Source organism: Myotis lucifugus, unplaced genomic scaffold, assembly GCF_000147115.1.
Source record: "Myotis lucifugus unplaced genomic scaffold, Myoluc2.0 scaffold_72, whole genome shotgun sequence".
NCBI lineage: Eukaryota > Metazoa > Chordata > Mammalia > Chiroptera > Vespertilionidae > Myotis > Myotis lucifugus.
In genome coordinates this window covers 4,277,427-4,292,769 of record NW_005871120.1, presented here as the reverse complement: position 1 = coordinate 4,292,769, position 15,343 = coordinate 4,277,427, and the positions used below count along the sequence as shown (strand labels likewise).

Sequence of the window (15,343 nt, the reverse complement as noted above, 5' to 3'; positions counted from 1 at the left end):
TGTGCCCTTGACCAGAATCAAACCTGGGACCCTTCAGTCCACAGATCAATGCTCTATCCGCTGAGCCAAACCGGCTAGGGCTCTTTAAAAGGAAATCTGTAAAAGATTATTTTTACAATTTCTGTTTGAAAAACACTGGTTTCCAAAAACAGTGTTTTCCCAAGCTTTGCATTTTTTTTTGTTCATGTAGTTTTTTTTCTTTATTAAGGTATTACTAGTATATATGTGTCCTTATCCCCCCATTGTCCCGCATCCCCAAGCTTTGCATTAAAAAAAATAAATGAAGTAAAATATAAGCTAGTGCTCTTCATTTCTGGCAAAAAAAAACAACAAAAAACAAGACAAAAAACACCATACCTATATCTAAAAATAAATAACCAATCTGTTTTTGATTATGGGTTTAAGTAGCAAGTAGATTAAAGAGGTTATTAAAATAAAAAGCAAGGCCCTGGCCAGTTGCTCAGTGGTTAGAGCATTGGCCCATGGACTGAAGGGTCACAGATGCGGTTCTGGTCAAGGGCACATAAGGCTTGATCACGGCCCTGGTTGCAGCATGCTGGAGGCAACCAATCAACATGTCTCTCTCACGCAGATGTTTCTCTTTGTTTCTCCCCGTCCCTTCCACCTCTCTAAAAAAAAAACAACACACAAAAAAAAACCTCAATGGAAAAAATATCCTTAAATGAGGGTTAACAAAACAAACAAACAAACAAATAAAAAGTCACACCAAAAAAACAAAAAGCAGGTATATCCATGATGGATCCCTGGCACCTACCGCAGACGCAGGTTCCCCTTTGGATTCACTGGCATCTGGCTCGGTGTCCTCGGTCTTGACCTCAGTCTTCATTTCCAGCATTGGTATTTCTGGTCCTGGCTGCTGGGAGTTGGTTTCAGCACTGGCCACTGAAGATGGAGTGGGTACCCTGTTCTCAATGCTGGCTGCTGCCTGGGAAAGCTGTAGAAAAACCAAAATCATTTATCTCTGTTAACAAAACAATATATATGATCTTAAAACTCTGCTGCTGGTCACCCAATATACAGTTTTGTGTTAACATTTCTCAATAATAACCTAATAAGCATCCCTATTTGAGAGAACTGAAGAACAAAAGTTCAAATAGTTCTAGAGGAAGACAACATCAGGCAGACACACAACTGATTTCTTGCTAAATATACAGAGATGGAAGAGCAGAGCTTTCTACATGCGGATAGGAAATTAATTTTCTGCAAGCTTTCTACCTAAGCCATAGAAAGAACCCCCTATTTTGAAATTAATTCCTTCTAGTAAGATCATTAATGTTTATGGTTAAAAACTGAATTATAAATATACTAGTGACCTGTTGCACAGATTCATGCACATTGAAAGGAAATTAATTAGAAGGTGACTGGAGGGATGGGACTGGGCGAAACAGGCCGCACCCTGGAGCCAACCTCCTGCAGTCCCTCCGCAGCATCTGTGGAGTGAGCAGGGTCCCTCTGGCAGGTGGGGTCCCTAGGCCTGGCCTGCCAGAATTAGGCTAAAACAGCTCTCTGACATCCCCCGAGGGGTCCTGGAGTGTGAGAGGGCACTCTACAAAGTTGCTGTTGTACAGGGTGTGGAATGCAAACGCAAGTGTGCAGTAAACCAGATTCGGGGCCGACAGTGCCCCAGCAACAACATAACCCATGGCCGAAGGTGGAATCGTGTGGCCCCGCAAGGAACTGGGCTCCCTCCTCTCTGGTTTCGGTGTGTGTCACCCAAGAACAGCTGCTGCCAAGTCACTGCAGCTTGGCAGCTCCTGTGTTGAGCGTCTGCCCACTGCTGTGGTCAGTGCGCATCCTAGGGACTGGTCTCACAGTAGGAGGGCCACTTAGCATATTAGCCTTTTATATATATAGAAGATAAGTATATATGTAGGAGGGGAAATAAAGTACCTATATGAAACAAGAATATATAATTAGCTTGTTAATTGCAGGAACAGTGTTGGGATTAGTGGCAGAGAAATAAGCAAACATTAAGAGAAGGAACCACTAAAGGAATTATAAATTTTCAAAGCCTTATCCAAGGCAGTTTAAAGTAAACAAACAGAGGATAACGTAAAATTAGAAAGGCTTTGGAGAAATACAAATAGTAATGTTATCTTGGGATTGTTGTTGAGATTAATTTTAACATTTAATAAATACCTTCAGTCCCCAACAATAAAGTTAATGTATTTCAGGGGGAGAGGGGTTTCTAAGTTAGACTGGTAAGAAAATGGATACTAAGATTGATTTTAGTGATAACTGGGGGAGGGAGGTGGAGGCAACAAGAGGGCAGCCTTAGGTCCCTGGGTCAGTGGGGCAACCCAGCCTAGGAGAGGTACCCAGACTGGCCACCTCCAGCAGGTCCATGGAGGACTGGGCAGATTTGAGCCACAGGAAGTACTAACCTGGATCTGCCAAGTTGTCATAAAAAAGAAAAGGCTTCCAGTCTGAAGACAAGGCTGATAGGCAAGGTCAAAGCACATACAATCAAGCACATGACCATCCTTAAATGTTAGGAGAAAAACTACCAAAACTCAGAAGACATAAATCTAGGACAGATAATGGGAAACATACTGCTCTTATAAACAGAGGTAGTTTAAAAATTCGACAGAGGACTCATGTATTATTTCTTTAGAATTGCTGATTTTTGCAAACTCATTTAAGTAGGAATGATAATAAATCATGTCCTGCCAAACACAGCCTTTCAGTTACTTTTTGGGGTGGTACCAAGATTCTACAGCAACTTCATGGCAGAATTTTTTTAAAAAAATTATTTACTGACTTGGGGGGGTGGGGAGGGAGGAGGGGAGAAAGGGAGAGAGGGAGAGAGAGGGGGGAGTAAAAGAGAGAGACATCGATTTTTTGTTCCACTTATTTATGGATTCATTGGTTGTTGGTTTTGTATATGCCCTTACTGGAAATCGAACCCACAACCTTGGCGTATAGGGACAATGCTTTAACCAACTGAGCAACCCTACATGGCCAGGGTCATCATGACAGATTTATGGGAAAGTTCTCATTAAGAGTCTCAGAACAAAGGCAACAGAGAGGCTCACCGGTGTGCCAGGAGGCTGGGTGTGCACAGGTGTTGGCTGTTGCTGTGATGACTGAGGGGTGGCCACAGATGGGGGCTGAACTGGGGTCTGAGGCTGCGGGGTCACCTGGGCTGCTGCCTGGACTGTAGGAGTGCTCTGTGCTTGACTAGCACTGGGCACTGAGCCAGGAGTTGGGGTAGGAGTCTGCCCGGAAGACGACACAGGAGTTGATGGCTGGGTGGGAGCTGCTGGCTGGGGAGGAGTCATCACAGGTGCTGTTGGATGCTGTAGAGATGGCATGCCAGCGGCTGTGGAAGCAGGAGGCGGTGTCTGGTGCAAAGGTGATTGTGTCACTGGTGGACAAGGCAGCTGGGACCCAAGCATGTTCAGAGGGTTAGGAAGAGCAGCACCAGGCACCTGTCCCTAACAGAGGAAACAGAGTATGTTAAAATTACGTCCCCTATTTGGAAATGTGGCAACAAATTTGAAGAATTTAAATGTGTGAAAATCTAATCATGGTTTCTTGAAGAGGTCTACTGGGCACTGAGTTTCAGGAACATGTTCCATTTGCAAAAATCTATCCAGCTGTACACTTATCATGTGTACTTTCCAATAAAGTTAATGCTATGTTTCTTCTATTTTGATTTATATAACTGTCAAAATTTCCGGTTTAAACATGTCCACTCAGCTTACTAGCTTCATGCTCCATAATATCCACCCACAGCTAAGACCAACAGAAAAGGTATTTATCTTAAAAAAAAAAAAAAGTTGTTGAAATACTGAAATGTTTCAGTGCAGTGATCTCAGCTGAGGACATGCTTCAGAGTATCTGTAGACCTTTGAAAAAGTGATTCCAAATCACTGGTCTAGAACAAGGGCTACAATCTACTGCCTGTGGCCAAACCCAGTTAGCTGCCTATTTCTGTAGTAAAGTTTTATTGACATAGCACGCCCATTCATTTGTGTAGGAATGAACATGGCTGTGATTTTCCCCCACAATGGTGGAGGTTAATAGTTAAGACAAAGAGTCTATGTATGGCCCACAAAGTAAAAAATATTTACAGGACATATTTGCTGAACCCTGTTCTAGAGCAATGACACATTCTGGAAATTAAGAATTAATGAATAGGCATTTAGAGAGTAAATTTAGAATAGTCAATTACTTTTATGCAATATTACTTCATGTTAAAAAATTAAAACACGAACTTCATATTTAGAGGAAGGTTTGGCCTATTTAATTTTATTTATTTATTATTATTTTTTAATATATTTTATTGATTTTTTTAAAGAGAGGAAGGGAGAGGGATAGAGAGTTGGGAACATCCATGAGAGAGAAACATCGATCAGCTGCCTCCTGCACACTCCCTACTGGTTATGTGCCTGCAACCAAGGTACACGCCCTTGACCGGAATCGAACCTGGGACCCTTCAGTCTTCAGGCCGACGCTCTATCCACTGAGCCAAACCGGCCAGGGCAGGTTTGGCCTATTTTAAATACATGTACATATACATACAGCAACACTACTATACTATAACAACAAAAGGGTTTTAAAAAGGCAGTAAAATGGAGAGAAACACATCGATTGGTTGCCTCCTGTACATGCCCTGGTGAGGGCCCAGGACAGGGAGGAGCCTGCAATCAAGGCCTGCTTCTGAATAAAACAAAAAATACAGAATAAATGCCTGGGCGCAGTGGCTCAGTGGTCGAGCATAGACCTATGAACCAGAAGGTCACTGTTTGATTCCTGGTCAGGGCACATGCCCAGGTTGCAGGCTCAATCCCCAGGTGGGGCACGCAGGAGGCAGCCAATCAGTGATTCTCTCTCATCACTGATGTTTCTAGCTCTCTCTCCCTCTCCCCTTCCTCTCTGAAATTAATAAAAAAATATATATCTTTTAAAAGGCAGTAAAATGAATGGAAAATAGTTCTCTTCAGCTTTAGACTGAATAAGTAAAAACACACTGAATAAAAGGATAACTACTCAACTGATCCAGTTAGCCTGACTTCAGTTGGACAGTTCAGGGACAGGTAACAAAATATACAAACCAAAAGTCATTAGCAGTGAACTCATGGGACCCTTCCTTACTCGCTCTTTAAAATTCAGTGTCTCTCAGATTTGCATATGAAACTTAGAATTTAAAAGACACAAGTAAAAATCTAGAAAAGACAACAACAACAAAAATCAAATTGCAAAAGGACACAAACCAAAAAACCACAACCCACTCTAGTTTTACATGAAGTTCTTCACACCAAGATGTTAAGAGTCATTCCAAACAATGTAAAAATGACAGGAGAAAATAAGAACAATATTAAGAGATGCTAAAAGATAAAAATCAAATGTGTAGTCTAGAATTCTAATTTCCATGAAAAAAGACATACTCAGGTCAGTAGGAAGCTGGGGCTGTATCAATGTAGGTGGCCCAAAGGCAAACGGTACCTGTGACACGCCTGTCTGGGCCGCTGGCTGCCCCATGCCTACATTGTTCACACTCATTGCCCCACTGGATGAAGGGAACTGGTTCTGAGGCAGGAACTGGTTCTGTGTGGGCGCCTGGGCCATCATGTTGTTGGCATGTGCACTCATCATGTTTGGAGGCTGAGGCATTCGGGAAGGAGAAATGGCCATCTAAAAGACAACAAGCATCATTGAGAATTCAGAGGACGAAAGCCAAAGTATTCAAGATAAAGTAGAAGAGACAGAAATCTTCAAATCCTCCCTCCCTCTTGGAAAAAGAAACACCATTAAGACCTTACAGCTCTGAGGCACTTTGCCAGCTTTCTCATGCAAAGTCTCTAATGAGTGGGCTTCAGATTGTCCTCTAGATAGAAATCAATAGCATGCTATAATTTAAAGTTCAAGATATGTCTTTCTGAGTTCTATGAAGCATTTAGAAAGCAGCCGCAGGAGAGTAAGCTCTAGGAGTCAACAGACACTGACAAGTCCCTCTTGGCCACAAAACTGAGGCTGTGTATTCCATCTACAGAACTCCATCTTCTCAAAGAGTCATAATTCCCTATGAAATTGGCATTCAAATAAAATAATGGTCAAATAATTTTCACGACAGTAATGAATACAAGAAAGAGAGAGAAAGAAATAGAGAGAGAGAGAGAGAGAGAGAGAGAGAGAGAGAGAGAGAGATGAAAGAAATAAAGCATAACCCAAATCCAAAGGAACAGGTACCATAGGATTCTAGACAATCTACAATTTTACTGCTTAGAGAATTTTCCTTATTTGGGCAAGGCCTTCTCAGCACAGTTAAGGCCAGCAGGACTTACCCCTGGAACGGAGCCCATGCTGTTCATTGGGACAGAGTGGTTCATGGGGGATGCTGCGCGCGGTCCCATGGGAGCTTGTGGCAACTGTACATTCCCCAAGGACATCGGGTTAAATGAATTCATCCCTGTAAATGTACCCACAATATTTCATTAGGAAAAGCATCCACAGGGAAACAGAATTACAATTTGTCCAATAAACTCTAAGCAAAATAACATGGAACATATACACAACACATACAACTGAAAGGAAATCACCCAGCTAATCAGATGATTAAGTAACAGAATTTTCATATCCAGGAAAAATGGCATCAATGCTGGTGAGGGTGGTATGGTGGGGGTCGGGGGGGCAGGACAAAATGAGGAGATGAGGGTAGAAAGTCAGGTAAACCACAAAAAAATAAGGCTGAGGAAGCACTGATCAGTATGGCAGGACCCCGATCAAAAAGCATCAAAGTGACTAAGGAGACAAGGCTACATCGGGAAGATGTTCCCACCAACTATGGAAGAGGAGTTAACTAAGGCCAGGGCACCAATCTGAGCCAACCTCTCACTAACGCCTGCTGGAGCATGTGGCTTCCGTTTTCTCTCCTGCAGGAAGCCCATTCTCATCCCCCCCACCTCCACTCCCACCCCGGCCTCCTAGCTCTTCAGCTGGGTTTATATTTATTGTTAGAATCTGGGATAAGACTCAAAATATGGTTTTAATTTTGCAAACAAGTTAAGTGTTTAGAAAGCATCCAAAGGTGGCAAGCTCTCAGCCTTCTCTCTTCAGATGAGAAAAATCCCATTTTCGCAGTACCTTTGCTGTCCCGGGGCTGCCCATTGTTCGCAGAAATGTTACACCATGAAAGACACTTCACTAGCTGCTAAGTGTCTCCAGACCACAGCCTCTCCTTCTTTGTAATTTCCTACAATCCTCTGTAAACTCTTTCCTTTATATTATCAGTTTATCTACCATGTCTTTTTCAATATGCAGTAAGATTACTGCAAACTTAAAAAATGACCTTTTCTCCCCTCCCAAACTACTTTACTAACAGCAGAGCCAAGCCTTGCTTTAGAATCTTTGGGTAATGTCACCACCTTATTTCACAACCTGTAAAAATACCTTACTGTTCAAGTCTCAATTAGTAAAAGGTTTGAAATGTTCCTCATCCCCAAACTCCCAAACTAAAACGATGGCTTCAACCAAGCAAAAACTAGTGAATTTCAACCTGACAAAGAACCTTTAAAAGTTGTTGAGACCAGCTGTCAGCACCCCAGCCTGATGCAGACTCTCTGAGTGTAAATCCTGCTGGCTAGGCTTGACCACCTGCACTCACAGGGCCCAGAGCAGCCACTGCACTTTCTCCACCTCACCTCCCGTGCTGCTCGCTTGCTGCCCCAGGACTGGCCTGATGCTCTCCTTTCACACATTCAGAAACGTTTCCTTCCCCCACCTACAATGTTTTGTGAGACTCTTCCTAAAAGTAATGACCTCTCTTGAATGCAAATACAACTGATATTCATACTGCCTGTGGAAATGAATTCTGCTCATCAACAACAAGGAATGTAAGGAAAAAGAAGCGCTATAAAGAAATAAAGAGGAAGAGAGGAAAAAAGAAACAATGCACTTTGTGGCTGTTGAATGGTAAACAGAAATATGATTCACAGCAATAGTTAAATACCTTGAGAAACCTGCATGCGATTCACTGGCAGGGGCATGGGCCCATCTATAATGGCAGGAAAAAAAAAAGTTATTTAAAATAATCCTTGATTGAAGAATAAGAAATTTATCTTGAGTACTTCAAACTTAAAGAAAAAACCAGTCAACAGGTCCCAAAGCACTGGACATTCGATGCTTGCAAACCTTTAAAGGACCTCTCCATAAGAGACTCAATGTCTAAACCAGGGGTCCTCAAACTTTTTAAACAGGGGGCCAGTTCACTGTCCCTCAGACCGTTGGAGGGCCGGACTATAGTTTAAAAAAAAACTATGAACAAATTCCTATGCACACTGCACATATCTTATTTTGAAGTGAAAAAACAAAACGGGAACAAATACAATATTTGTATTTGCATGTGGCCCGCGGGCCGTAGTTTGAGGACCCCTGGTCTAAACATAGGCCAATGTACAAGGTCATGACCACTATCAGTCTCCAAAATGTGGGCTTCCTGAGAACATAATTCTATATACTTAGAAACACACCCCAAATACAGAAGGAAAAACAAGCAAACAGATTAAGGGCTGATAGAAGGAAATGAAGTCCTTACTTGGAGGTCTCACAGGTTGTGACTGTGGTATCCCAGGGGGCTGCGCCCCGGGGGCTGGTAAGGCTGGCTGGTTACCCAAGATGCCTTGTTTGTGTAAACGCGACCTCCGTTTTTCTTCTAGTTCTTTTTGTATCTTATAGATTTTCTCTGCTAATAAGTGATAGTATTCATCCTGAAGAGCAATAACATTAGGCAGTCAAAACTATAAAAAAATGATCTGGTTTGTATGTTCTAAAAAATTAATGAACTTTTTTATTAAGTACACTAACAAAGTAAGTGTTCAACACTTCTAACTAATAAACCAAAGGCCAAAATTCTTGTTGAACTAGTTACATTACAAGATTTAATAGACAATAGGTACTAAATGCATGTTACATTTCTTTCCACAGTTGAACCTCTTCTTGGATATTCACTGGTGCTGGCAATAACATAGTATAAGCATAACAAACAACGCCCACATGGACATGGACATGGCATCCATGGATAAAATGCAATTTTGTATACCTCATTTACCTGTAGTGGTGGATACTATAGTAAACAAAGAGAGTTGTGCAGGGACCTAATTTTTTTTTCTTTTTCTTTTTTCAGAGAGGAAGGGAGAGGTAGAGAGAGAAAGAAACACCAATGATGAGAGAATCACTGATCAGCCTGCCTCCTACAGGCCCCACACTGGGGATCGAGCCTGCAACCCAGGTATGTGCCCTAACAGGGACCTTCTGGTTCATAGCTCGATGCTCAATCACTGAGCCACACCAGGCAGATGGGACCTAATTTCTTATCTGTTAAGTCTCTCTGGTCAGGCTCCTCAAGGTGATGGGCTTACCCAACTAACATATCCCCATTTCCAGACAAGCCAGCCAGCCAGATGCAGTTATATCTACCACAGCTATGTGCAGGCTGGAATAAGTAAGGCAACCTACCCGGCTGTTGGCAGACTCATACATGTCCCCTTCTACTTTCTTAGCGTAGGCCACTAGGTTCTCCATGCGGCGATCCTTCAGGGCTGCAGGGTCAGGTGTTGGGAAGATGGCTTGGACGCTAGGAAGACAACATATTCTATCAACCCACTTTCAATACATCAGTATCTTGCCACTTTATATGTAACATGGAAAGAGACGCTTATCTACCTACAGGGGTGATAACACTGTTGAGAGAAATCCAAAATCTCTCTTGCCTAGAATATGAGTACACAAATGAAGTCATTCTCTAGAGACAATACTAACCTGTTGATTTATCTACAAGTCCAAAACAATATTTTGCTATTAGCAATAAATGCTAGGTCATCTCAAGAATAATACAATTTTTTAAAAAGTATTTTTTATTGATTTTAGAGAGGAAGGAAGAGGAAGAGAGAGATAGAAAAATCAATGATGATAGAGAATCATTGATTGGCTGCCCCCTACATACCCCACACTGGAGACCAAGCCCACAACCCAGGCATATACCCTGACTGAGAATTGAACAGCAACCTCCTGGTTCATGGGTTGACGCTCAACCACTGAGCTACACCAGCTGGGCAAGAATATGATTTTGAATTCCTACTTTTAAACTATTACAAATTTTTTTTTTATTAAAATAATGAAGAAAACTCCAAGAGAATCATTGGTTAACTTCACCTTCAATTTAATTTAACTAGCTTGCGTAAGTTAACTATTAACTCTGCACATTCACTGACTATATATATGATAGTACTGTCATGCAATCTGTATTCACTAGGCCCAAATTCCCCCAATTCTCAGGGGTCTCCAGAAACATAATCTTGAGCCATAAATTAGCTTCTGAGCTAATCCCAGCCCCCTCATGTATCCCAGAGCTCAGAGTACATATCTAGCTGCACTGGGAGTGTTGGCCTCTGTGACATGGCTTACAGTTCATGCTCCTCTACAGGGTAGAGCTATGAATGCTCTGATGCCCCTCACTGGGGATGCAGGGTCTAGGATTCTCTGGCCTGCCAGCAGTGTCTGTGATTCCCTAAAAACGATGTGAGTCCCTTTAGCTGCTAGGGTACTATCATCTGGAACCACTTAGGAATTAAATCAGATCCTGATAATAAAGTGCAAAACTGTCACAATGCTATCAGCCACAAAATGTTTCTGTCCCATGTGAATAATGAGTGAGGTGGGAACATACAGTTTATGCACTAGATGGCTCCGCAGGTCCTGGGTGACATGTTCATGCCAGCCTTTCCGAACGCCAGTGCTGGAAGTAGGTGCTGCTGTTGGTATAGTGCTGAGGGTTCCAATGTTTCCAGAATTTGAGCCATCATTCATCAGTGGGCTATGGGAAGAACAAGAACTTCAGCCATCTATTAAAGTGACTCAAATGTGCTTCATTTAAGTAAGGCCTTCAACCATATGAGACTTAAAAAGTTTAAGTTAGGAGAGCCAAGTGGTGAATGTACAACAAAATAGAAACCATGTTTTATCTATTATCTGCTCTACATTTATAATTAAAAGAAAAATAGCATGCCTCCACCCAAACTATTTTCTCTGCCTCACATTTAGAAAGAATTATGGCGTTTTGTGTGATTCCCAGCCCACTTTCATGTGTGACTATCACACAGGAGCCAATTGAAACATGGGTCTTACTTTGTGGCCCCAAGGGAAGTTGGAAGAGCTGATTCTGAAATCAAGTTTGGTGGCTGCTGATCTGTTGTTATTCCTCCTGCTGGAATGTTCATTGGGTTATTTCCTTTAAAAACAGAAAAGAAATCAAATCCTAAATTATAATATACACTTAAGAGTTCAAGTCACTATATGAATAAGCAATTCTTAATGAGTATAATAACAAACACTATGGCAGGAACTCTGCAAGTTATATTTTCAATAATGGTGATTGACTTGTAATACAGGTTCAGTTGCAGACTCCTTCCCACTGTATCATATAATTAAAATAAGACAGTTTTATGGAGGCTGGATGGTATCATAAGTAACTATAAGGTGGTGGAAAAAACCAGAAATGATCCATTTTAGTTTTAGATTTTGATCCTGGCTTTATTAATATCATGCCCTAGACAATTAAACTGACTTGTCACATATATGTGTCATCTATTTCTTTTGTATATCAGAAACTAAAACCATAGATACTAAGTGTAGGTGAAAAGCATAAAAGGTCAATTTGTCTACAGTATTCATCTTACAGGATAAAAGAAGTTAACAGTCTTATCCCAAATTAAACCATCAATAGGAATGGAATTCGAATTCAGGTCTTAGGACTCCAAACTAGTTTCCTGGTTAGTAGAAGTTAGATATGCATTAGGGCAGTTGCTTTCCAAAAAGCAACAAATGAGATGTTTTCAAAGAGCCATTTTTAAAATAAAATACCGAGAGAAAAAAAAGAAAAAAAAGAAACAAAACTAGCACAATGACCTTGATTTAACTTGACTGACATAACTGCTTGGCTTAAGCCTAATTTTAAAAGGACTGTGTCGATTTAGCCCTGGCTGGTTTGGCTCAGTGGATAGAGAGTCGGCCTGTGAACTGAAGGCTCCCAGGTTCGATTCCAGTCAAGGACACATGCCCAGGTTGTGGGCTCGATTCTCAGTAGGGGGTGTGCAGGAGGCAGCCAGTCAATGATTCTCTTTCATCTTTGATGTTTTTTTTTCTCTCTCTCCCTTCCTCTCTGAAATCAATAAAAATATATTTAAAAATATGTATGTATTTTTAAAAAAGGACTACGTCGACTTGAAAAATATTAAGTAAACAATATGCAGAGGTGGCAAAAATTTTGGAGCTGTGTAACAAAAGACCAAACACTGGCAAATAATGGGATAAGATTACACTAGGCAATACTAATACACTGGTACACAGAGAAGGCTGAGACAGGAGAGATTTTCTGAGACTCCTGTTAACCGGTCCATGTCCTGGCTGGTCACTTCCAGCAGTGGGATAACCCATAACCAAGACATGCTGGAAATGGCAGACCATCTATAAGTTACCATCTATAAGTTATCCATTAAATAAATGATCTACTGAGAGTCAATGCAAGTAGTACAACCATAATCCTAACTTGAGACTTATCAAGTGCCCTTTATTAAAACTGTCCAGACAGAAGTGGCACAAGCAACAAAAATGTTGGGCAAATGCTACTGTTTTAACAAGCCTGTAACATATTCCGTGAATTGGAAATGTTTGCCTTTTCCTGGAAGTTTTTTTTTTCTTTCAATTTACAAGATACCATCACCATAATATATACATTTATTAATTTGAAATTAAACTGAAAATAGCCTCTGGTTCCAAGAAGACTTGTCATTTCCATGCTGTATTAGGACAAAGAAGTTTTCAAGAGTTCCTTCACTTACCCAAGGGGTTGAGAGTCCTCATCTGCTGGTGAGTTTGAGGCTGTGCTGGTTGCTGGCCAGAAACCTGCAGCTGCGTCTGGGGCTGGTTCAGGTAGGGAAGTCCAAGAGCAGCATATGCTCGCTGCATGGAGCTGGGGTCTATAGGATTTGGGTTACTTAAAGAAGTAGCATTCTGCTGGCCTGTACCAACAGAACCAATTGTGTTCTGAATTCCACTAGCTGGAGATCCCAGGATGGCTAGAACAACAAACAAACAAACAAAAAAGGTGAGCAATAGGTAGAAGCCCATAAATTATTTTTAAATTACTGAGAAACAAGTAAAAATTTATCAGAAAACTATCTATATGTCATGAAGTATTAGAACAAGGCTACCAAGGAAGGAGGTGTGCAGAGAGAAGAATCCTATCCTATTCATCTATTCTATATGCCAGTAACTGAGCAGCAAAAAGCTAAAGAAAATCCAAGCTTCTCTTTTAGAAAGTAACAGACCGTAATATCAGAGATCACTTAATAAAAATTAATATGTATCAAAGTCTCAGAATAAGTCAGTTCTAGGGAAGTGGCAAACATGATAACAGAAAATGTTTTGATTCTTTTGGGGGGGGTGGTCTCCAGCCATCACTGAGATGAACTAAGAGGCATCCCCCTCCTGCTGCTACTCTCCCTAGGTCCTTCACTGCCCACCCGTACAAGTCAGAAGGATTAACAAGGAGCAGAGGTGATGCTCAATCACTTATTAATAAATCTATGATGAGATCTTCTAAATAACAGTATCATAATGCCTCGAAACTTACATGTACAATGACTGCATTAACACGACACCTTTCTTTCCTATGAGTTTCCTATGCAAAAGGGAACCATGCTGAGCTCTCTATGTAAAGCTAATCAAGAAAGAATGTACTTGACTGACTGATCTAGCTGAAATTAATAGATAGAAAAAGGCTTGGATTTTCTTTTAGCCAGGTGTCATCTCAGCTTCACTGATATTCAGGACCTGGGCTCTGCCTCCTGCAGCCACCGTTAGCTTCTCTAAAGGAAAATCCATGACAACATAAAGAACCTCATTCCCAAGAGCTTCAAAGTTAACTAACAGATGACCCCAAACTTGCAAATCCTTGATCATTTAAAATACAATTCATTAGTCCGTCCGTCTGTCCGTCCGTCCGTCCATCCATCCATCCATCCATCCATCCAAATGTTCTTATTTGGTGAGCAGTTACCATATAATAAGTTTTATGACATACTATTTATTCTTAAGAGTTCCCTTCTGTCCAACTTCCCCAAACTTTAGAGTCATATTATAATTAGCTGATAAAATTGATACTATAACAAATGCTCTTTAATACATAAGATACTATACTAAGGCCTTTTTTCAAAATCAGACCATTATGTGTTTATATTCTCACATTTAACCATCAGTGCAACTATAACATAAACAACACAAATACTTACCAGAGTAACTTAATTAAATGTGTGAAAAAACTTGGTAATTACACATTCCATACTGTTAACTTTTCTAAATAAGGATATTTAGATCTCAAACTCATTAATGTTCATTAGTTACAATTATACACACCAAGCATCTCATTACAATAAATGAAAAGATTCCCAAGATGCACTTTATGACAAGTGTGTATCTAAAATAAATCATATAGAATATCTTTATTTTTTTCTAATAGTATGTCCCAAAACTTTAATCATGTGCTCATTGTACTCCTGAAACCAACATGCTAAATTTTCTAAAAGCACTATGATGTAAAAAGGAAAATAATAATGGTAGGATGATTTATTTTTCTATCATCTTGTGGTATAAGAAAGAAGAGACCCAGACTACATTTGTTACACATAATGATCAACTGTAAAAAGGAATTTTAAAAAACAATGTATGCAGCCTTTCATTTCTACGTGAAGATGCAACACAATAGTTATGCTTTAGTGACAAGTTCTCTCTATTATATTCCACTTTCATCCACACTTCCCCAAATACCAACCTTTTATTTTTTATTTTTTGGTTAATCCTCACCTGAGGATATTTTTTCCCATTTATTTTAGAGAGAGTGGAAAGGAGGCAGAGAAAGGGGGGAAAAAGGGAAGAGGGAACATTGATGAGAGACACACATAGATTGGTTGCCTCCCACACGTGCCTGACTGGGGCTGGGGATCGAAACTGCAACCCTTGACCGGGAATTGAACCCGAGACCCTTCTGTGCTCAGGCCAACGCTCTAACCACTTAGCACACAAGCCAGGGCCCAAAATGCCATCCTTTTCTTTTTTAAAAATAATTCTTTATTGTTGAAAGTATTACATATGTCCCCATTTTCTCCCATTGACCCCCTCTAGCCCGCCCTCACCCAAGGCCCTCTCCACCCCATTGTCTGTCCATGGGACATGCATATATGCATACAAGGCCCATGGTTGATTACCCCCCCACCCACCCGTCCTCCTCTGCCTTCCCTCAAATTCCGCACTCTGTTCCATGCTT

General features: G+C 40.9%; 1 protein-coding gene across 8 annotated transcripts in view; it reads right to left on the bottom strand.

Annotated features, from left to right (window-relative positions):
- Nucleotides 1-15,343, bottom strand: part of CREBBP (CREB binding protein) — a 152,566-nt gene that overhangs the window by 41,202 nt on the left and 96,021 nt on the right. For 6 of the 8 annotated variants that reach the window (XM_023755257.1, XM_014457303.2, XM_014457298.2 and 3 more), the window contains 10 exons: nucleotides 12,861-13,097; nucleotides 11,149-11,251; nucleotides 10,691-10,837; nucleotides 9,481-9,598; nucleotides 8,561-8,732; nucleotides 7,976-8,020; nucleotides 6,312-6,436; nucleotides 5,473-5,661; nucleotides 3,057-3,458; nucleotides 776-955 (listed from right to left, as the gene is read on the bottom strand). In XM_023755257.1, coding sequence (XP_023611025.1) covers nucleotides 776-955; nucleotides 3,057-3,458; nucleotides 5,473-5,661; nucleotides 6,312-6,436; nucleotides 7,976-8,020; nucleotides 8,561-8,732; nucleotides 9,481-9,598; nucleotides 10,691-10,837; nucleotides 11,149-11,251; nucleotides 12,861-13,097 — 1,718 coding nt within the window. The remainder of the gene's footprint in view (nucleotides 1-775; nucleotides 956-3,056; nucleotides 3,459-5,472; nucleotides 5,662-6,311; nucleotides 6,437-7,975; nucleotides 8,021-8,560; nucleotides 8,733-9,480; nucleotides 9,599-10,690; nucleotides 10,838-11,148; nucleotides 11,252-12,860; nucleotides 13,098-15,343) is intronic. The other 2 variants (XM_023755258.1, XM_023755259.1) reach the window with 2 other exon arrangements.